The following is a 21,546-nucleotide window of genomic DNA, read 5'->3' on the forward strand; positions in this document are numbered from 1 at the left end:
AGGACAGCACATGGGGGCTGTGAGGTGAGAGGTCAAAGTCACCACACCAGGATCAAACCCCCCGGCGCTCCTCTGCATCCTGACTCCATGCAGGGAAAGCCACACTCCGAATTGGTTTTGTTGACGTCTTAGCAACTGGGGATAGTTTTATAGTCAAAATAATTTTTTTTTACTACTGACTCAGAAAAAAAGAGAAAGGATTTTTCTTTCCCAGGCTCGCTCACATCTGAAGAGCTGGAGAGAGCTACCATGCCAAGCGCACACCCGCACACATTTCTAACACAGGTCCTGCCAGGTGCTGTGTTTCAGTAAAGCTGAGATAGCATCAGTTGCAGACACTGCTTTGTATGTCGTTAAGAAAAAAGCACACACCTGATGTTCAGGAATTCAATAACCGAACCTTAACTCTGGACAACGGACAGACCCCTAGTAAGAACCCTTGACTGGTAGGGGCAGTAGGGCTAGCTTCCCCAGGTCAGACTTCTGGAATGGCTGGAATCAATTTTAAGGGTTACACACAGCAGATCTAAGACAGGTTCCCAGTGCCTGGACGTGGGCCCAGAAGGATCCTGGGTGAACGTCCCACTGAGCTGGAGAAGCAAAGTAATGGGGAGTCTGAGGTATTTCCTGTGAACCAATATCTAAAAACTTGTGTTATTTAATGATCCAGAAGGAGATGAGCTTCTAGTGCCTGAGGATTACAGATTCTAAGTTTCAGAAGAGAAGACATTTTCTGAAATCAGGTTTCCAGAGTTGGAGTATGGCTCTGCCTGTTGTGAGTCTCGAGACTCACAGCGCCCAGGGGGCAACATCCCAAACACGAGGAAGCCACGGGTGTCCTGGGATGCAGAGAAGGGCCGAGGGGCCAAGAGGAAGCTGTTCCAGACCGAGGCTCACAGGAATAAAGGACACAGAGGAGCTCGGGCCACCACCTCCGGCCGAGTTTTCCTGAAGCCACAAAATACAGAGGGGAGGCGGCCCAAGGACTAAGCTGAGGTTCCCAGAGCTGGTGACACTGCTGGGACTGGGTTCCGAGGCTCAGCAAGTGACCTTGATGAAGGCCAGTACAGGCCAGGACTTCAGCTGGAGGATCGACAGGACAGGGGCCCAAGATTCTGGCTCAAATGGTGGCGGGGAGGAAGGCTGGTCCAGGAGCACAGCGGCAAAATGAGGGCTGGCACCGTGGGCCAATGAGTGAGCCTGCTGTGTGGGCGCTGGGGACGAGAACCAGGAAGTGGAGGCCCAGTGCCTAGGGCAGCGGCTCCCTAGCAGCTCTCTGCCCTCCCAGGTCCACTGCTCTGGGCCCCTTCCCTCCCCTACAGAAGGGGACAGTGATGGGAATTGTGGCAGGAACATTTCCTTTTCCCAGGAACAGCCTAGAAGGGACCTCCTCTCGGGGTCCCCTGCGCACCCTCTCTCAGAAAGACACTGATCCTCTCGGAGGAAGCGGGAGCATCAGGCCCGGAGAGGAACCGCCTGCTCCTCTCCCTCGTGCATCCATGCGTTTCACAAACTTTTATTAACGCACCCACAGTGTACCAGGCCCTGGGGTGACAAAGTTGGGTAACAGCCCCTGCCCTCAAAGAGCTCACAGTCTGGGGGCGGGGCTGGCACGTGAGCACGTGTTCCTGTCATGGGGAGTTGTATACCAGGTGCTGCAGGGTGTGGGGTGCAGCAGGGTGGGGCTTCACGTCAGGCAATAAATAGACTTGCCACATGGGCACTCTGTCCGGGCAGCATGGACCCACCAACGCTGGGCTGGAGGGAAGCCTGTATGCTTCCTGGGGCCCCTTCCCCACCCCTCTCCTGGGACTCATGCGCCGGCTGCGTGATGGAGAGAGAGCACCTCTCCGCTCCAGGCACCGATGAAAGAGGCCCCATCGCGTGCCGCCCAAGGAGCTGAGACACAGTCCTGTATGCATCCCCCCAGAGCCGCTCCATACCACAGCCTCTGCAGCTTAATAGGGCAGGAGACTCCAGGCCCTGTCTTTTGCTTTTCTACCTTCTCCCACGGGCAGGGCACCAGCGCCTCAGGTGCCAGCCCCAGGTGGACACCCTGGAGCAGCCACACTCACAGCAGTCCCACCAGCTCAATGAGCTGCTGAATGTTCCTGTGGGGGTCGGACAGGCCGTTCCTGATGTTCTCCAGCAGGCATCTCTTCAGCTCAAACACGGCCTCACTGTACCCCAAGCTCACAGCGGCCATGGGAGGCGCTCCGTGCCACAGGCCGGGAACATGCCAGACGTGCTGCTTCTCGGGGTCACAGAAGGCCAGGTCCGCCAGCGTCCGGAGGCCGTCTCCCTGCTTGTCCACGTGTGTGGAGGCTCTGCTCACGTCCGAGGGTGGCTCCAGTAGCGGCCTCCTCTCCCGCGGCTTCGGGCCGGGGGCAGACGTGTCATGAAGGTTCTGGTACACAAACTGGTAGTTGGGCGTGTGCCCCGTTTTCTCCAGCCTCAGGAAGGCGTGTAAAATAGCCGGTGGGATGTCCCTTGTTTCCGCTAAACTGACCACGGTGACGTCGCTCAGCCCCATAATCAAAGTGGCCAGGGAGGCCTCCAGCTCAAAGCGCTCCCCAGCCGTGGCCGGGGCGCCTGCTATCAACCCCCCCGAATCTATCACCAGGATGTGGTCACAGCCCAGGTCCTGGCTGAAGCTCTCGGCCACAGTGACGAGCTGCATGAAGGCCCCTCGAGGACCCCGACCCCTCCCTGTGGCAAACCGAAGCCCGAACATGGTGTTGAGAAGAGTGGACTTCCCGGTGCCCGGCACGCCCAGCGCCGACAGCACCACCAGCCGTGACCTCCTCTCCAGGCGCGTGTGCAGCTCCTTCAAGAGCCCCGTGACCCAGCGCAGGGGGGTGCTCCGCGTGCTCCCATCAACCAGCTCCAGGGGCAGCCCCCTCACCAGCAGCTCCAGGGCTAAGCCTGGGAAGTGGGCGAACCGCCTCTGACCTGGGGGCAGCTTCCCGGCCTCCACCAGGCAGCTCTCTGCCTCGTAAAACTGTCCCATCTCCCGCAGGAAGTGCTCCACCCCCAGGGGCTCCGGCCAGAGCGGCTCGCGGTCCCCAGCCCCACCCTGCTTTGGTCTCAGGGCCGGAGCTGTCTCTGGGGGCGGCCTTGGCCTTGGCTGGGCCACCCAGGCCAGGCCCCACTCCATCCACCTCAGGAAATACTGCCTCTCGCCCAGAGAGGGGCAGCTGATGCCTGCGATGAACTCCTGCACGCCCCCCGCAGGATCGTGGACGCTCTGCTGCGTGCGAAGTTCCAGCAGCCGCTGCCTCAGCTCAGCCCGGCGCTTGTCCGAAGGGTCCCCGGCCCACTGCGCCTGGCACAGCTCCTTCTCCACGCGGGCCGCTTTCCTCCACGGCTCCCCCTGCAGCCGCAGCTCTTCCCTGCGGTAGGCGTCGGGGTCCCTGATGCTCCGGGTGATGCGCTCCATCCGGTCCTTCGCCCGCTGGCACTCCTCGCAGTCCTCGTCCACCTTCAGCCCCAGCCTTCGGGCGGCCTGGGCCATGTCCTCCACAGACACCCTCCTGCAGGGGGACCGGGCCACGCTCGCCACGATGGCGCGGACCCTGCGCGTAAAGCGGGCGCCATCCGTGCTGCTGACCTTGACGAGCACGTGGGAGTGGTCCATCCTCAGCACGGGGGTCAGCCTGTTCAGGAACCGCAGGTTGGAGTTGCGCTTCCCACGGTAGGGACTCAGGATGAAGTAGTACTTGGTGGCCGACCCTTTCATGGAGGACAGCAGCTTGTACTCCTTCTTGCTGATGTTGTCGGTCAGGATGAACACAGCCGAGGAGACCTCTGTCAAGAGCTTAAACTGCAGCCAGTGAGACCCAATGTCACCTCTGAGGTTCAGAAAGGCCACGGGTTCCGGGCAAAGGTCCAGGTCCTCCCTGCCGCTGGGCAGGAGCCAGGAGACCTCCACCAGGCCGTCCGCGATCTCCCGGGGGCTGGTGCCCAGGCTCAGGTCCCGGTGCCAGAAGCAGTCGCGCTGCCTGTGGCCCGGGCTGAGCACGGCGTTGAGCAGCTGGGACTTGGAGTTGCTGCTGACCTCCATGCGCACAAAGGCGAAGGCAGGTGTCCGGGCCAGGACCACACTGTCCTCCCTGAGGCTGCCCGCGCCCCTCAGGGGCTGTGCCCACCACGTCCGCACGACGCCCCGCATGGCCCACAGCAGGAAGGTGTGGGCGTGGTGCTCCGAGTCAGGCAGAACGAGTGGGAGCGCAAACTGGCAGAGAGACATCCTCAGCACGATCTCCTGCTGCAGGAACCCGTCGGAGGCGAGCAGCAAGGCACACAGCAGGTCCAGGGGGTTCACGGGCGTGTCGGGCGTGGGCAGCTCCGAGAAGGAGTAGATGTCCGCGGAGACGTCGTCAGCTGTGTCCCAGTAGATGACCTCCTCCTCCAACTGGCTCTCCTTCTCCGCGGGCCGGGCATCCGAGGGCGAGGCCAGCACCGTGGTGCTCCGGGCCTCCGCGCTGCGGGCCTGCAGCTTCCTCAGGAAGGCCCAGGGCAGGTCTCTGGGAGCCTGAGGCGCCCAGTTCCTCACACTGTCGCTGCTGATTTGCAGGGCGTCCTGCAGGCCCAGTTTCTGTGCCTGGTGTGTCTCCAGTCCCAACAGCGACAGCATTTCCTGCAGCCGGCTCCTCTCCACTGTGGAGGGAAAGGAAGAGGTAAGTGCTCGCCGAGAGGGCGGGGCCCAGGGCAGAGGCAGGAAGGGGCGCCAGCATGGCGGAGGTGGCCCTGCCAAGAGCAGGACACCGAGCCCCCGAGACGCAGACACACATGCATCACACCATCCAGTCCCAGCACAGGCAGACACGAGGGACAGGAGGGGTGAGGACAGGCCGCCAGGGCCACATGCAGATGTCTACGTGGCTGCTTCTCTGGAACCACGGGCTCAGCCTGGGTGAGCGGCTGGACGCCCAGAAGGCAGCCCCTGCACTCGGCAGCAGTGAAGCCCTCACTGTCACCGGGGATTGCCCACGGTGACACAATCGCCGAGTCACTCGATTTTCTTGTTCATGTTCTTTTCTCTTTTCAAAACTGGAGGATTTTTAAGGCGTCAGGAGGTGGTTACTAGGCACACACAGCTGCAGATCACAGCTCATCTATTTTGCAAGTCTGTAGCCAATACGATGGGTTTACATTTTCATTGTTTTCAAGTATTTGTTAGAGATTATTGTACTTCTGCACTTATTTATTCAGATCTTCAATGTCAGCCATTACGATATAGACTCTTACAAACACAGGATGCTCACAACAGTCAGGCCCTGCCAAGGGTTTTACCCGCTTCTCTGTCTTGGCCAGGGCCTCTTACCAATTTCCATACTTCATATAATTAGTACACTTTAGACATTAAATAAATCAACAAAATAATTACACCTCCTGCTGCTCTCCAGGGTTCTCTCCGTTCCTTTCTCAAGAGAGGAAGCACTGCCTGTGATACTCACGGAGCCACATGGGACGTGCTCAGGGCACGTGGGGCCAGCAGCACTGGGCACAGGGGCACATGTCTCCCTCCCCTGCGAGGTCCATCTGCTGCCTGTGCCGCCTGCACGGCACTCGGCGGGTTCTCGGGCCGTGGCTGCCGTCGGACCCGGGCTGGGGACTTGTTGCAGGGACATGACTTGTGGGGAGAGGGACACTGGAGAAGAAACCCTTCAGGTTCTGAGTTTTGACAGAATGAAACCAGGGACAGTGTTTTTCTCCTCAGGCATGGAACAACCGTCCTTATTTCCTAAGAAGTGAAGTGCAGCAGGGAAAAGCCAGCACAAACAAGCCTATTTATACGCCACGCCTGCCCCGTCTGTGGCCCTCGCGGTCTGTGAATGCAGCCACGGGCCACACGAGTGGTGCACAGCCTGGCTGGGCTTTAGAGTCCCTCGGAGAACTCGTTAAAAATAACATCCAAAGTGCCAGCTCACTACGTCCCTCTCTACAGGGACAGCTCCCAGGACTTGTTTCCCGCAGAATCACTCCTATGGGACTCGATATGAAGGGCTCCTGGGTGGAGTGAGTTTGATGCAGCCACCAGCAGTGATGCTATTTCCTTTGGCGGGACAGGATGCGGAGCAGAGAGCAGAAACGCTAGAGAAAGCACATACCTGTTGGAAAGTCACTGTCCTGAGCCTCGGTCATACCATCTGCAAAAGCAAAGGAAAAGGCGTGTCAATCAAACCAGGTGCCGGGACTCACACCAGTCAGTTTAAGCCGCACGCAGAGCCCTGTGTTTCTAAGACAGCAAGTTCTCCCGACGGTTCAGCACATAAAACCCCACTTAGGTTTCCCTTTGCCCGTTCCCTGCCCCTGCCCCCCCACACCCGTCACCAAACCCTGTGGCTTCTACCTCCGTACTGAAGCTCACAGTCCTCTCCTTCCATTTCTCTCCATTCCAGATCTGGAAGAAAAAGACATACGCGCTGAGTCTAGGCAGCAAGTTAGAGCGACCACATGTCCCAGCAATCCCACGCCGGGGCACACCGCCAGACACCGGCACAAGGTCTTGAAGAGATATGTGCACACTGTGTTCTGATGTCGTTATTCACAAGAGCTAAGACATAGGAGCAACCAAGTGTCCATCAATGATACACGGATAAACAACATGGGGTCTGTATCTACAATGGCAGGTTCTGCAAAATGCTGCAGCATGGAGGAACCTGATGCTGAAGGAAGGAAGCCAGTCAAAACCAGACAAAGACTGTTAAGAGTCCCTCACTGGAGGTACCTACAGTACAGACAGAAAGTGTAATGGTGGGTGCCAGGGGTTGGGGGATGGGACGGGGGAGTTGCGGTTTAATAGGTATAGAATTTCTTATTTACAGGGTGAGTAAAGTTATGGGATGGATGGCGCTGATGGGCACAGTACAATGTGAATGCATAAAATGCCACTGAACTGTACACTTACAAATGGTTAAGACGTGTATTTAACAAAAAAGGGAAAACCTTTGGGGAAGAAAACCATTTTATAGTGAATGATTCTGTGGCACTTAGCACAGTCACCAGTTGTGCCACCTCCACTTCTTATCTACTTACCTCCAAATAGTTCCATTCCCTGAAAGCCAGGCTCTGTCCCCATAAGCAGTTTCCCACATCTCCCCTCCCAGCCCCACAGCAGCCGCACCCTTTACACGCCCACCAGCAGTGCACGAGGGTTCCAGTTGCTCCACATCTTGGCCAACACTGGTTCTTTTCTGTTTGTTTTTTATAGTTGCCACTCAAGTGGGTGTCAGGTGGTATCTCACTGAATAACTATTTGTTTGAATTAATACAATAAAACAAAACGTGACTGACCCTAACTTATTTGCATATTTTGTGGAGTTATTTTTGCGTAACACTATTAATATCCAATAAAACACATTCATTTGGAGACACACCAAATCTATGAAAGACACATCCAAAATGAGTTTCTAGGAGAAATGAAGATGTCTGGAGTGTGGCCACACCTGAAAGCTTAAGTCACGAGGGGCAGCTACAGCCCACCTGCCCAGGACAGTTCCAAGTTATACCTGTGGTCCCAACAACATACACCTTTCCCTCTCAGAGATGCCCAGCTTAGAGACTGGTCAGTCACCCCAGACGGGTCTCGGGCAGCAGTTATGATGTGCTCACACCGGACTGACGGACAGACACGTCCTGCTGAGCAGTGTGACATCACCTGTTTAAAACTGAATCCTGCCCTAACCAGTTTGGCTCAGTGGATAGAGCGTCGGCCTGTGGACTGAGGGGTCCCAGGTTCAATTCTGGTCAAGGGCATGTACCTTGGTTGCGGGCACATCCCCAGTAGGGGGCATGCAGAAGGCAGCTGATCATGTTTCTCTCTCATCGATGTTTCTAACTCTCTATCCCTCTCCCTTCCTCTCTGTAAAAAAATCAATAAAACATATTTAAAAATAAATCAATAAATATATTTTAAATAAATAAATAAATAAAACTGAATCCTAGCTTGAATATAAAAGAGAAGTTTAAAGGATTCCTCAATGGAATATTCGGTGAAAGGAAAAACAAAGCCTATGTTTATTTACTTTTTAGGTGCATGACCCCCGGCCAGGGCGGCGCTGGGAGCAGCATCCCGAAGGGACAGAGGAACGTGCAGTGTCTGGTGGGCGGGGCCACCAGTGTCAGGTGGGCGGGGCCACCCTTACCTGCAATGGCCACGGCTGCTGGTCTCTCCGAGGCTTTTATTTCGGGGGCCACGTCTCCCAAATCTGACTGTCTGAAACAATTTCAGAAGAGCATTAAAATTAAAATAATGAACTATCACATTGGCTGCATATCAAAATCTCTTGGGGAGCCTTTAAAAACTACAAATCCTGATCGCACCCCAGATCCTCGAAACCAGACTCTCGGAGGCTCTGAGTCCGGGCGAGGCGTCGCTGCTTCTGAAAGTGCCCTCAGTGGTTCTGGTGTGCAGCCACACGGAGGGACACGGGCCTGAAACAGCAGCCCTCTCAGAAACCAGGAGCCACACAAAGACATAAAAACATACATACCCTCTGACCAGTAACTCCACTTCCACCCTAAGGAGATAATTAAGATTTAGTTACAAAGATGTTGATGCCAGCTTTATATATCACAGCAAACAACTGGACACACTTTAAACACCAAGTCCAATAACAGGGAGTTCTGTGTACGTCTCATTCTGCTACCATTACCAAGTATTCTATGGATCTCATTTTGTAGACAAAGCCATGTTGGATAAGATGTTATGGAGCCCGATCGGTGTGGCTCAGTGGTTGAGTGTCGACCTATGAACCAGGAGGTCACAGTTTGATTCCCGGTCAGGGCACATGCCCGGGATGTGGGCTTGATCCCCAGTGTGGGTGTGCAGGAGGCAGTTGATCAATGATTCTCTCTCATCACTGATGTCTCTATCCCCCTCTCCCTCTCCCTTCCTCTCTGAAATCAAGAAAAAAATATTTTGTTAAAAAAGATGTTGTGGAATGGTGTTGGGGGAAAGTCAGGCGAGAGAGTGCACAGAGCGATGACGATTTATCTGCAGTCGACACAGGAGAGCAGAGGTGTTCACCCACAGTGGACAGGGTGGGCAGGGAGGGTGGTCCTGACTCCTGAGTCGGTGTGATAGGCACAGTCCACTTCAGAATCCCTACTTCAGGTGTGTCATGGGGATGAGTAAACGTGCTGACGTGGTCAGGAGCCGGGCCCACAGCTGAGGACGGACACACAGACGAGGAGTGGAAGAAGTCAGACAAAGGACTCATGGAGCTGCGCTGGGATTGCAGGTCCACGCGTGACCTCGTGATCCCTGCCTGCATGCTCGTGTGCACATATGTTTGTGTGTGCATACACGTGTGTGGATTTCCTAGCTCTGTCCACTGACAGGGCCACAGCAGCAGTGAGCACACAAGCACACCTTAGTCATTCTTCGCTAACAGGCACCCACTCTCCGTGGAGAAATGGCTGATGCCAGACCTGGGGCAGAGGAAGAACCGGATGAGCCTAAGTACCTAATTTTAGAAAATACAAAGTGCTCAAAAATAAAGTAATAAACTAATTAATTTATTCTAGGGCATGTCACAGGACACAGCAGCCAGCGTGAAGGGGTTTCCACTGTCACATCTGGGACAATTTGAGCACGAACAACATTAAATACGGTAATTAATTAGAAGCCATTGAAAAGCAGGAATCAGTGAGTGCATGCAGACAATGAGCAGAGGAGCCCACGGGGGACGAGGGCGCTTGTCATGACAGGATGCCTCCGTGGAGCTATGGCAGCTGGAAGGGCACCACATGCAGCATCACAAGCAGGAAACACCAAGACACCCAGTCCGGGCAGGAACCCTGGCAAGGACGAGGTGTCTGCCCAGCCTCGCACCGCCTCCTAGACGGCCTGCCAGGTACCAGGGAGAGAACCCTGTCACCCCGAGAAAGGAGGGCTGTGGCGGAGAAGGCTGAACCCCGATGGAATCATGAGGACAAACCCAAAGTGAAACTTCATGTCAGATGAGGCGGAAACTGCATTTTCCCAAAGTATGAGAGTCATAACACAAACAGAAAGTATTGAGGAGATGGGCCAGATTCAGTGCTGTGGAGGCAGGAAAACAAAACGCAACACCTCACCCTCGACTGGATCTTGAAACAGGAGGAGAAACTTTAGGGTCTGCTGACCAAATTGAAATATGGGTGCTGTCCAAGTTAAGTTTATGTCGTTGACAACTGTACTCTGCTTGTGTAAGAACATCCCTATTCTTAGGACACAGACACAGGAGGATTCAGGGATAAAGGCGATGATGTATGCAACTTACCCTCTAATGCTTTTAAAAAATGGTACACGTGTGTAACTTATATGTGCATGTGTGTATACACACATGCATACACATAGAGACAGCGAGAGAAAGAATGACAAATGAGAATGGCAAATGAACTAAAATGTCAAGAATAGGGAAAACATATTTGCAAATGCTATCACTGATAAAGGTTTAATCTCCAACATCTACAGGCAGCTTATGCAACTTAATAAGAGGAAGATAAATGATCCAATAAAAAAATAGGCAACAGACCTAAACAGAATATTTTCAAAAGAAGACAGAAGGAAGGCCAAGAGACACATGAAAACATGTTCAAAGTCACTTATTATCCGAGAGATGCAAATCAAAACAACAATGAGGTACCATCTCACACCTGTCAGAATGGCTATCATCAACAAATCAACAAACGACAAGTGTTGGCGAGGATGCGGAGAAAAAGGAACCCTCGTGCACTGCTGGTGAGAATGCAGACTGGTGCAGCCACTGTGGAGAACAGTATGGAGTTTCCTCAAAAAACTGAAAATGGAACTCTCATTTGACCCAGTAATCCCACTCCTGGGAATATATCCGAAGAAACTAGAAACACCAATCAGAAAGGATATATGCACCACTATGTTCATAGCAGCACAATTTACAATAGCTAAGATTTGGAAACAGCCTAGGTGCCCATCAGCAGATGACTGGATCGGAAAACTGTGGTACATCTACACAATGGAATACTATGCTGCCATAAAAAAGAAGGAATTCTCATCATTTGCAGCAACCTGGATGGAATTGGAGAACATTATGCTAAGTGAAATAAGCCAGTCAATGAAAGAAAAATACCACATGATCTCACTCATTTAGGGATAGTAAAGATCATTATAAAGTGATGAACAAAAAGATAGATACAGAGACAGTAAAGCATCAAACAGACTTTCAAATTACAGGGGGAAAGTTAGGGAGAGGTGGGGGAGTTATGAAATCAAACGAAGGACTTGTATTCATGCATATAAGCATAAACAATGGACGCAAAACTCGGGGGGGGGGGCATGTGTGGGTTGGGGTGGGGGGGGGTAATGGTAAGATATGTACACATATAATACCTCAATAAAAAATATTAAAAGAAAAAAAATAAATAAAAATAAAATGTCAAGAATAGGCCACTCTTGTTTTTAAATATATTTTTATTGACTTCAGAGAGGAAGGGAGAGGGAGAGAGAGACAGAAACATCAATGATGAGAGAGAATCATTGATTGGCTGCCTCCTGCACACCCCCCAATGGAGATTGAGCCCTCGAGCCCGCAACCCAGGTGTGTGTCCTGACAGGGAATCAAACCCTGATCTCCTGGTTCATAGGTCAATGCTCAACCACTGAGCCATGCCAGCTGGGCTAGGCCACTCTTGATAAGGGGGATTTTATTTTTATAATTTATTTCTAAGCAGAAATTATTTCTAAATAAAATGTTTAAAATAGAGGTTAGGTATTTCTGGGTATAGTATGTTTATTGTCTTATTTGAAGTCTTTAAATAGAAGCATGTACTTATTTAATAAAATTAAAAGGGCTATGAAAAGGATGCTGTGAGTGGGGAGTCAGGCCAGAACACAGTGTGTGGGTGCCGCAAGGAGACCCAATGCTCTGGGACCTCTTCAAGCCAATGTCAGCTGTAGTTGGTGGCAGGCACCTGGGAGAAACACAGTCCAGCTCCGCTTAATCCACCAGCAACACGAGTGCTGTGTGCACCAGTCCCCACGCCCCCCCACCAGGAAATTTCAGGACCCGCACTGGTTATGCCAGCACGTTCCTTGGGTCCCCCGCGCCCTCTCTGAGGCATGCCAGTCCCCATACTGGCCACTGTGCACTAAGGAACTGACTTCATCTGAACTGCTGCTGGTAAACATGGGAGTTTGCCTTCTCACTGTTCTGCAGAGAACATATATTGCTTTTGTAATAAGGAAAGAAAGCAACCTTAACAAAAGAAAACAGCAGGATGGGTGACAAAGAGTTCCCCTGAGGGCAGGTATTTACAGCCCGTGGGAGAACAGCAACAAAACCTCACTTTCATCCAATGCTTTTTGTTGTTGTTAATCCTCATCCGAGGATATTTTCCCACTGCTTTTTAGGGAGAGTGGAAAAGAGAGGGAAAGACAGAGAGAAACATCGATGTGAGAGAAACACATCCTATGGGTTGCCTCCTGCATGGGCCCTGACCAGGGCCTGGGCCAGGGAGGAGCCTGCAACAAAGGTATGTGCCCACCCTAACTGGTTTGGCTCAGTGGTTAGAGCGTTGGCCTTCGGACTGAAAGGTCCCAGGTTCGATTCCCATCAAGGGCATGTACTTTGGTTGCAGGCATATCCCCAGTAGGAGGTGTGCAGGAGTCAGCTGACCAATGTTTCTAACTCTCTTCTTCTCTGTAAAAAATCAATAAAATATTTTTTTTTTTTTTAAAGGTATGTGCCCTTGACCAGAATCAAACCTGGACCCTTTGGGCTGCAGGCCGACACTCTATCCACTGAGCCAAACCAGCTAGGGCCATCCAATGCTTTTCACTGACAACTCTGCTTCCAGTACCTGAGTTGTGTACTTCAAGTCCCCATGATGGAGCCATAACCCCACTGTGACTATTTGGAGAAAGCGGGGCATCGCCTGGGATCAAACGCGGTCCTAAGGGGCAGCCCTGCTCTGATGGGAGTGGTGTGCCTGCAGGATGCTCTCTGCCTGCGGGCTCAGGACAGGCCACAGCAAGAAGGCGGGCACCTACAAGCCAGGAGCGGAGCCCCAGCAGAAACCAAACCAGCCTGCAGCGTGATCTGCAAGAGATAAGGTCTGCTGTTCAGCCCCAGTCCCGGTACTTGGTTGGTCACAGCAACCTTGAGCCGTGGGCGCCTCCTCAGGCCGTCCACAGCTTCCAGACCAAGACAGCCAACCAACAGCTCTTCCAGCGGCCTCAGACATGGGCGAGGGGCTTTCAGCACAGCAGTGTTTGAAAACCACTGATACCAGTAATATCTGTGTCTGATTCCAAACATACGACAAATGTAGAACACAGACGTACAAAGAAACGCCTTTGCTCTTTGAAAAATACTAACATATTAACCCGTCTTCTCCTTTCAATCTAGTCACGTTGCTGCAGGTCATTCCATGAACTGACAATACTCAGGACTAACTCTATGGCTTGTTTCATTGCTTAGGGGGCTGCTGAGGTTTCATCTCCTGTCCTCTCCAGACACCAGGGCACGGGCACAGGAGCCCAGCGCAGGCTCTGCCTGGGGCACGCATGGCACGACACGGCTCCCCTTCCTGCTGGTGCACCTCCCCACACACTGCTCTCAGGGCAAGGGGTGATGGACTGCTGCCCTGAGGCCTAACGTGTCTAGCAATTCCTTCTCAGTCCGGAGATGGGTGTCCTGGTGGGCACGCAGGGCTTCCTTCACGTCTGCAGGTGGCATCAAGACCCTGACAACTTGCACTGCTGGTGGGAATGCAGACTGGTGCAGCCACTGTGGAGAACAGTATGGCGATTCCTCAAAAAATCAAAAATGGAACTCCCACCTGACCCAATGATCCCACTTTTAGGATCACTAGAAACACCAATCAGAAAGGATATATGCACCCCTATGTTCACAGCAGCACAATTCACCATAGGTAAGATCTGGAAACAGCCTAAATGCCCATCAGCAGACGAGTGGATTAGAAAACCATGGTACATCTACACCATGGAATACTACACTGCTGTAAAAAAGAAGGAATTCTTACCATTTCCAACAGCATGGATGGACCTGGAGAGCATTATGTTAAGTGAAATAAGCCAGGCAGAGAAAGATAAATACCACATGATCTCACTCATTTGTGGAATATAATGAACAACATAAACCGATGAACAAAATCAGATCCAGAGACAGAGAAGCATCAATCAGACCATCAAACCTCAGAGGGAAGGCAGGGGAGGGTGGGGGTAAGGGGGAGAGATAAACCAGAGGACTTGTATGCATGCATATAAGCCTAACCAATGGACACAGACACCAGGGGAGTGAGGGCATGAGCGGGGGGTTTGGGGGGCACTGGGGGGATAAGGACAGATATGTAACAAAGAAAAAAATTATATTAAAAACGAAGAAAGACCCTGACAACTGTGTGTCTGCCTCGCTGGCTGTCTCTCCGAGGAACTACCCGAGGGGCTTTGTACTTACACCTGGAGAGTCTGGCTCAGGAGAGACCCCCACCACACACACACACACACACACACACACACACACAGGAGAGACCCCCACCACACACACACACACACACACACACACACACACAGGAGAGACCCCCCACCACACACACACACACACACACACACACACACACACAGGAGAGACCCCCCACCACACACACACACACACACACACACACACACACACACAGGAGAGACCCCCCACCACACACACACACACACACACACACACACACACACACACAACGGAGACGCCTGCGACCACTCAGAGCTGCGCGCAGCTTGCAGGGTCCCTCGGCACCCAGAACTGTGTCCACACCTCGTGAACTGGGCCAGATCCTAACAACAACCCAGCTCCTCCCTGACGGTGCCGATGAAACCCGACACACAGAACATATCGGCACAGAGGCACCGCCGGGAGCACACGTGCTCTGCTCACGGCAGTGTGGTCGGCACCATGTGGTAACTGCTTTGGATAATGAAGATTCGGACAAAATGTTTGCTGTTTGATGCTGACAGCTTTGAAGACCTGCCGCTTGTGCTCGCTTGGGCAGCACATATACTAAAACCGGAAAGAAACAGAGATGAGCATGGCCCCTGTGCAAGAATGACACGCAAATTCGTGAAGCATTAAAAAAAAAAAAAAAAAAAGACCTGCCATTTGCCCCTCCAGCTCATGTGGGCCCAAAACACAACAAAGCCAAAGCCAGTTACTCCGCCCGAAAAGCTTCACAAAATTATTACAAATCTTCTCAAACCCTCTTGGTGTCTGTTATGGGTTGAACTGTGACTTCCCCCCACCCCCTCAAAAAAAGAAAGATTTGTTCAAGTCCTAACCCCAGACTCGTAACAGGAACTTGTTTGAAAATAGGGTCTTTGCACGTGTAATTAGTTAAATGAAGATGAGGCCACACTGGGATAGGGTGGGCCCCTCAGGCCATGGACAGAGGACACCTGGACACGGGAAGAAGGAGGTGACAATGGAGGCTGAGATGCAGGGAGGGGTCTCCAACCCCAGGAGCCCCAGGACAGACGGCAGTGCCAGATGCGGTGAGAGGCCTGGGACAGACGTGCTGGAGCTTCCGGAACAAACGACCCTCCGGCACCTCAGTGTCGGGCTTGTGTGTGTGGAGCTGCTGCAGCCCCGGTTCTCCCCTCGAGCGACCGTCTTCTCTGCTTCTTCGAGGACATCAGTCATTGGATTAAGGCCCAACCTCACCCAGGGCAACCTCATCTCTACTACTCACCCCTGCAAAGAGCCCACTGGGAAAAAGGTCACATCCACAGGCGCTAGAGGTCAGGACTTCAACAGGAGAGTGGGCACACGGCAACCCAAAACTAGGGGTCACACCTCTGCAAGGTGACCGAGGTCCCCCACATCTGCTGGCCAGGGGGCACCCTCCCATCGGGCAACACTGTCGTGGCTGCTTGCCAGGCCCTTCAGCAGGCCTTGGGGCAGCCATATTGCAACACCCCAACTAAGGGCGCTCCGAGGAGAGGAGGTGTCCCGAGCACCCAGTCCTCACCCGAGTTCATGCTGCGCAGGTCCGCCCGCGGAGAGGAAACTGCAGGAACTTACACTAGAGCAGGCTGGGAAGAGCTGTGAACACTCACACACACACTGCAGCAGCGGTCGCCAGCCTTTCGGACCTCGGACCAGTGGTCCATGGGCCACCGGTTGGCGACCGCTGCTCTACAGAATACACGTGACCACGGCGCTGCACACCTCATAAGGTTAGTGTCGGGATCCAGAGAGACTGACGGACATGACGTGGGTTTTCAGGAGGCAGTCCATGTTCTCTTGGATTTATCCCCATAGTCATCTGCTGCTAGGAATATTTTTTAAAATATATTTTTATTGATTTCAGAGAGGAAGGGGGAGAGAGAGAGAGAGAGAGAAACATCAATGATGATGAGTCATTGATGGGCTGCCTCTTGCACGCCCCCTACTGGGAATCAAGTCTGCAACCCGGGCATGTGCCCTTGACTGGAATGGAACCCGGGACCCTTTAGTCTGCAGGCCGACGCTCTATCCACCGATCCAAACCGGCTAGGGCTAGGAACTTTTATACAAGTCTGGGATGCATCAGTGAGGGGCACAAACATCCCTGCTCTTAGCTTCCACTCAACGAGGTGGGGAGACTGACAATGAACAACAAAGGGTGCTGAGTCGGGGACACCCGGGAAGATGTTCAGGGTGGTGACCGGGTGGACATGCTGCTGTAGCTACAGGGCGCTCAGGGCGGGCAGGCTTGGCAGGAGGTGAGGACGTCACCATGCAGCTCTCCCGGGGGGAGTGGACCCGGGAGAGGCAGAGGGAGACGTCCGGTGAGGCCGGTACAGAGTGAGCAGAGTGAGGGGAGGGCCCCCGGTGAGGCCGGTACAGAGTGAGCAGCGGGGAGGCGGCAGGCGAGGTCAGATGGATGGAGCTTCTAGGCCCTAAGAACAGACTGGCTTTGATTCTGAGGACACAGAGGACCAGCGACACGCCTGTCTTATGTTGACAAGACGAGATGGAGATCAGGCCTCGGTGGCAGCACCGGAGGTGACACTGCAGGGTCAGGTTCCACGTCTCTGAGGATTTCAATAGACTGGCCAGAGCGTGGGCGAGACCCCAGGAAACCTCTCGTGTTCAGGCTCAACAGGGCTGCCCGTCTCAGGGGGAAGGTGTGGGTGAAAAGGGTGGAGAGGGTCACGGGCAGCTTGGTGCCAGGTGCCAGCCCAGGACACAGGGGGGCCCGCCCGTGAGGATGCTGCGCAGACACAGGGCTGGAAGGGGCTCACTGGCCGGGGAAGTCAGCCCTCCATCATGCCCGGGGCAGACACTGCCGCTCCTTCCCCAGAGACACTACCCACAGGAAGGCAGGATGAACGTGCTGATGTGCCCACGACAACAGAAAACAGCCCGGTGCTGAGACCTGGGAAACCCGAGGGCAACTGCAGTGAGACTGCACACAGAGAACGGGTGGGGACACAGCTGCCTCCCTCTGCGGAGGGGAAACGCCCGCTTACAGGGCCAACGAGGGGAACTTAGAATCTACCTCATAAATGTGCAACATGTACATGACAAGACTCTAAATATGACAGCACAGACTTGAACAAATGAAAAGCCCAGCGGTTTGGGGGAAGGAAGGCTCTCCTTTAAAATACATTCTCCCCCAGCATGAGCTGGTGTGGCTCAGTGGATGGAGCATCGGCCTGCGGACTAGGTTCGATTCAGGTCAGGGGCATATGCTGGGATTGTGGGCTCGATCCCCAGTGGGGGGCGTGCAAGAGGCAGCCAATCAATGATTCTCTCTCATCATTGATCATTGATGTTTCTATCTCTCTCTCCCTCTCCCTTCCTCTCTGAAATCAATAAAAATATATATTTTTAAATCAATGGAAAAATACCCTCGGGTGAGGATTAACAACAACATTAAAATAATACAGTCAATTCTCCCTCAAAAAGCCTACCAGTGAATTTAGGCTCAAAAACAGATACACTGATCCTATGGGGAGAGAGCTGTATAACACTAATCGGGAAAACTCTGAGAAAGAACAGGAAGGAAGGAAGACAAACCCTGCAGCGAGTGACACGGGACACAGCCACGGCACTGGAGGCTGCAAAGCTGGTCTGTGAGAGTCTGGCCAAGGGAGGGTCTGCTAATCACTCCCTAACAACTGCCTGGAAGAATAAAGGGAATCCCTAATGCTGCTTTCACCAAAGTCAATGCCAAATGAGTCTAAGAGTCAAATTAGAACAGGCGTCCTCAAACTACGGCCCGCGGGCCACATGCGGGTTTTTTGCCGTTTTGTTTTTTTACTTCAAAATAAGATATGTGCAGTGTGCATAGGAATTTGTTCATAGTTTTTTTTAAACTATAGTCCGGCCCTCCAACGGTCTGAGGGACAGTGAACTGGCCCCTGTTTAAAAAGTTTGAGGACCCCCGAATTAGAAAATGAAACAAAAAATGCACTGAAAGAAAAGATTAAAGACTTAAAACCTCAGAATATGATGAGCTCAAAAGGCAAATGACAGATGGACAGAAATATTTGTGACACAAATGACAAAAGGCTCACGTTCTCGACGTACAAACATCTATAAATCCATGAGAAAGAGGCAGGGACACCTCCATAATGCGTTTCTGGCTTAGACCAAGTCTCAGCAAGGAACAGGTGCAGAGGGCCCTGAATTTTCATCTAATTCCCTTCCATACCTTTTGAAATGTGTTCCAGGCACATGTATTACTTAATTTTAAAAATAAGGCAACTAGCCCGGCCTGTGTAGCTCAGCGGTTGAGCATCGACCCAGGAACCAAGAGGCCGCTGGTTCGATTCCTGGTCAGGGCACATACCCAGGTTGCGGGCTCCATCCCCTGTGGGGGGCGTGCAGGAGGCAGCCAAGTGATGATGTTTCTCTCTCATCAATGTTTCTCTTAATCCCTCTCCCTTCCTGTCTCAATAAAAACATATTTTAAAAATTAAAATAAGGCAACTAACAACTTTATGAAAAGCTACAATGTAGCCCTGTCGCTGGTCTGGGCTAGAGTATCAGCCCCCACAGCGAAGGCTCTGGGTTTCATTCCCGGTCAAGGGCATGTACCTAGGTTGCAGGTGTCTGATTGTGACCAGTCGGGTGTGTGTGGGCAGCAACCAATCTCTGTCTCCCTCACAGCGATGTTTCTCTCTTCTTCTCTCTCTTCTCCCCCCGCCCCCTTCTACTCTCTCTAAAAATCAATGCGGAAAAAACAAACCAAAAAAGGGCTACAATGCAGAGAATCTACAGAACCACCGCATCTGAACGACAACAGGAAAGGCCATCCTGGGCACGGGCATGGGCATGGGCACGCAAGGTGGATCTCAGAAAGCACAACCTCGAGTGGGAATCCTTCTTTAAAGGAAATGGCCACTTCTAAGTTATTTCCTTTTCAGCCAACTTTTGTAAAACCATAACCAAAGGGACAACCATTTTTCTAATACAACTTCTTACACAAACGAAGAGAGAGAACACATCCTCACTTCAGCTTCACGCAGAGAACTCTGGTCAGAACAAAATACAGAATCCGACATTTTTGTTTGTGCTTCATTAACCAAATATAAACCAACCTTCCTCAATGTGGTTGTTCTACACCAAGTTTTAACTTAAACTGTTTAGTTAGGCCTCAGTTTCCTAACCTGTATAATGGAGATAAAAACAGGATTTACTGATAGGGTTGTGGTGAAGATTCGGTAACTTAATACATGCAAAAGCACCGAGAAGGGGCTTGACAGCTCTTCCAGGAACAACCCAGCAGAAATCACGCTGCCCGTCCCATCCGTGCCCTGAATCCCTGCACTGCTCCCACAGCACCGACTTCAGTAGACAAAGCGCCTGCTGGTCAGCTGGCTGAGACAGGCCAGAGGATCTGAGGAAGCCAGGTCTCCCAGGCTGAACTGACTGTCAGCAAAGCCTGCAGAATAGACGCCTCTGCAAGGGTGGACTGCCCCCAGGTCTGAATGCAGCATGAGGGCACAGTTCTCTTATAAAACAGCATAACATGCGTTAAAGGGTTTGTGACCCTGCGTTTGCAGTGGGTACTTACAGATTTGAACCAACTTCAGACTGGTGGGGTCACTCACAAGTAGTTGGAACTGCAAACATCAAGTCTGCACTAATGCCACCTTCTACAGGGACACGGTGCAGGGCCCACGGCCTCACAGAAGGGCACACCAGCCTGGCACTGAGTCCCCTTCTGACCATGCCTGCAAGGAGAGGGCCTGGGTGCCGGAGGCACCATCCCTTTCTAAAAGGCGTCATGGCTTCCCCACCCAGGCTCAGCCACCTGCCGCTGCCCCGCCCTGAGGGCTGGCCGCAGGGGACCTTGACCCCCTGGTGAATCAGCGCGGCCTTCTGAGGGATGGGCCCTTGTTTATCCATTTATGAGCTCAAAGTACTGGCCCCTCTGACCACTGCTCCCCAAGCCCAGAGGCAGCGGTAGGGCGGGAAGTGCCGTGACAGCTGGTCAGGGCCTGTCACTGGTGGGGGGGCAGCTCCCCCCGCCGCTCATCCCCCCCAGGCCTGGCCCCACCGCCCGCACCCGCGGGGCAGGCCCGCACCGCAGGCCCGAGAAGTGAAGATGCACAACTTGCTCCATGTCACACGCACCAGGTCTGAGCCCCTCGGGAAGGTGGGTCACAGTCAAGTGACGACTCCACCCGCTCAGCCCTGACCTTGAGTCTAGTCTTCCTCCTCCGGAGCCGGGAGGGACGGGCACTCCGGCTGCCGACTAGATCCCCCAAATGAAAGTGACCCTATCGCATGCATGAGGTTTCATTTTGCAAGTAGGATTTCTTAAAAATGGCAAACTCTGTCACCATGTTTCCTAGAGAAAAGAACAGTTTAATACGGAGCTGGCAGAAGGGAGGGGAGGTCAGAGCAGGGCCCCACAGGCCCACGGCGCGCCCCGCGCCCCGCACTGCCCCGGGGCCAGGCGGTGCCGGCGCGCGGGGTCCCCGCCCTGGCCGCTGCCCCTCGGGGCGTCCGGGCCGCCGGCGAGCGAACCGACCGAGGCGACGGCCGCGGGCGCTCCCCTCCCCCTCGCCCGGCCCGGCCGCCGCGTCCGCCCAAGGTCGCCGGGGTCCGCGGGGCCCGCGCAGGAGGCCGGGGGGAGGGAGGCCGCCCCCCGCCTCGCCCGCCCCCGCCCCCGCCCGGCCGGCCCCGCCGGCCCGGCCCGAGCGCTGCACTCACCCCGGTGACGCCATGAGCGCGGCGAGGTCTCCGCGCCGCCGCCGCCGCCTCCGCTTCCTCCGCGCGGCTCGGGGAGGGGCCTCGCGCGGCCACCGGCTGCCCGCGGGGCGCTCCGGGCGGCGGAGCGGGGGAGGCGGGAGCGCGGGAGGCGCGCGGGGGCCCGAGAGCGGGCGGAGGGGCGGGGGCCCGGGGGGTGTCGGGGGAGGAAGGGTTCTGGGGAGGGGCCACCGCCGGAGTGAGGGAGGTCGGGTAATTTTAGGTGATGCTGCGGGCTTGAGGCGGTATCTTACATCATTAGTACAAGTTCACGGACATTAAGAATTGTTTCTCTACGTGAGTGTTAATGGGCGCGAGGCGGTTC

At 53.7% G+C, this 21,546-nt stretch overlaps 1 protein-coding gene and 1 non-coding gene across 2 annotated transcripts; one reads left to right on the forward strand and one right to left on the reverse strand.

Moving 5' to 3' along the window:
* Positions 1-1,506: 1,506 nt before the first annotated feature.
* On the reverse strand, positions 1,507-21,343 carry URGCP (upregulator of cell proliferation). The gene is made up of 6 exons (XM_054726236.1): positions 21,186-21,343; positions 8,499-8,525; positions 8,151-8,221; positions 6,356-6,406; positions 6,114-6,152; positions 1,507-4,659 (listed from the first exon to the last, which is right to left on the reverse strand). Exons 1-6 carry the CDS (start codon positions 21,197-21,199, stop codon positions 2,072-2,074), a joined length of 2,790 nt encoding a protein of 929 aa, XP_054582211.1. The 5' UTR covers positions 21,200-21,343; the 3' UTR covers positions 1,507-2,071.
* On the forward strand, positions 15,015-15,118 carry LOC114229304 (U6 spliceosomal RNA). Its single transcript, XR_003615393.2, has one exon. It is a non-coding gene; the product is annotated as a U6 spliceosomal RNA (small nuclear RNA).
* Positions 21,344-21,546: the final 203 nt, after the last annotated feature.

This window comes from Eptesicus fuscus, chromosome 14 (genome assembly GCF_027574615.1).
Source record: "Eptesicus fuscus isolate TK198812 chromosome 14, DD_ASM_mEF_20220401, whole genome shotgun sequence".
Taxonomy (NCBI): domain Eukaryota; kingdom Metazoa; phylum Chordata; class Mammalia; order Chiroptera; family Vespertilionidae; genus Eptesicus; species Eptesicus fuscus.

Excerpts from the sequence above, each read along its gene's own strand:
- URGCP (XM_054726236.1), bottom strand. Across the intron at positions 6,407-8,150 it reads AGCAGCCGTGGCCATTGCAG|ATCTGGAATGGAGAGAAATG; the intron begins GTAAGGGTGGCC and ends TTTTTCTTCCAG. Across the intron at positions 4,660-6,113 it reads GGACAGTGACTTTCCAACAG|TGGAGAGGAGCCGGCTGCAG; the intron begins GTATGTGCTTTC and ends TTCCCTCCACAG.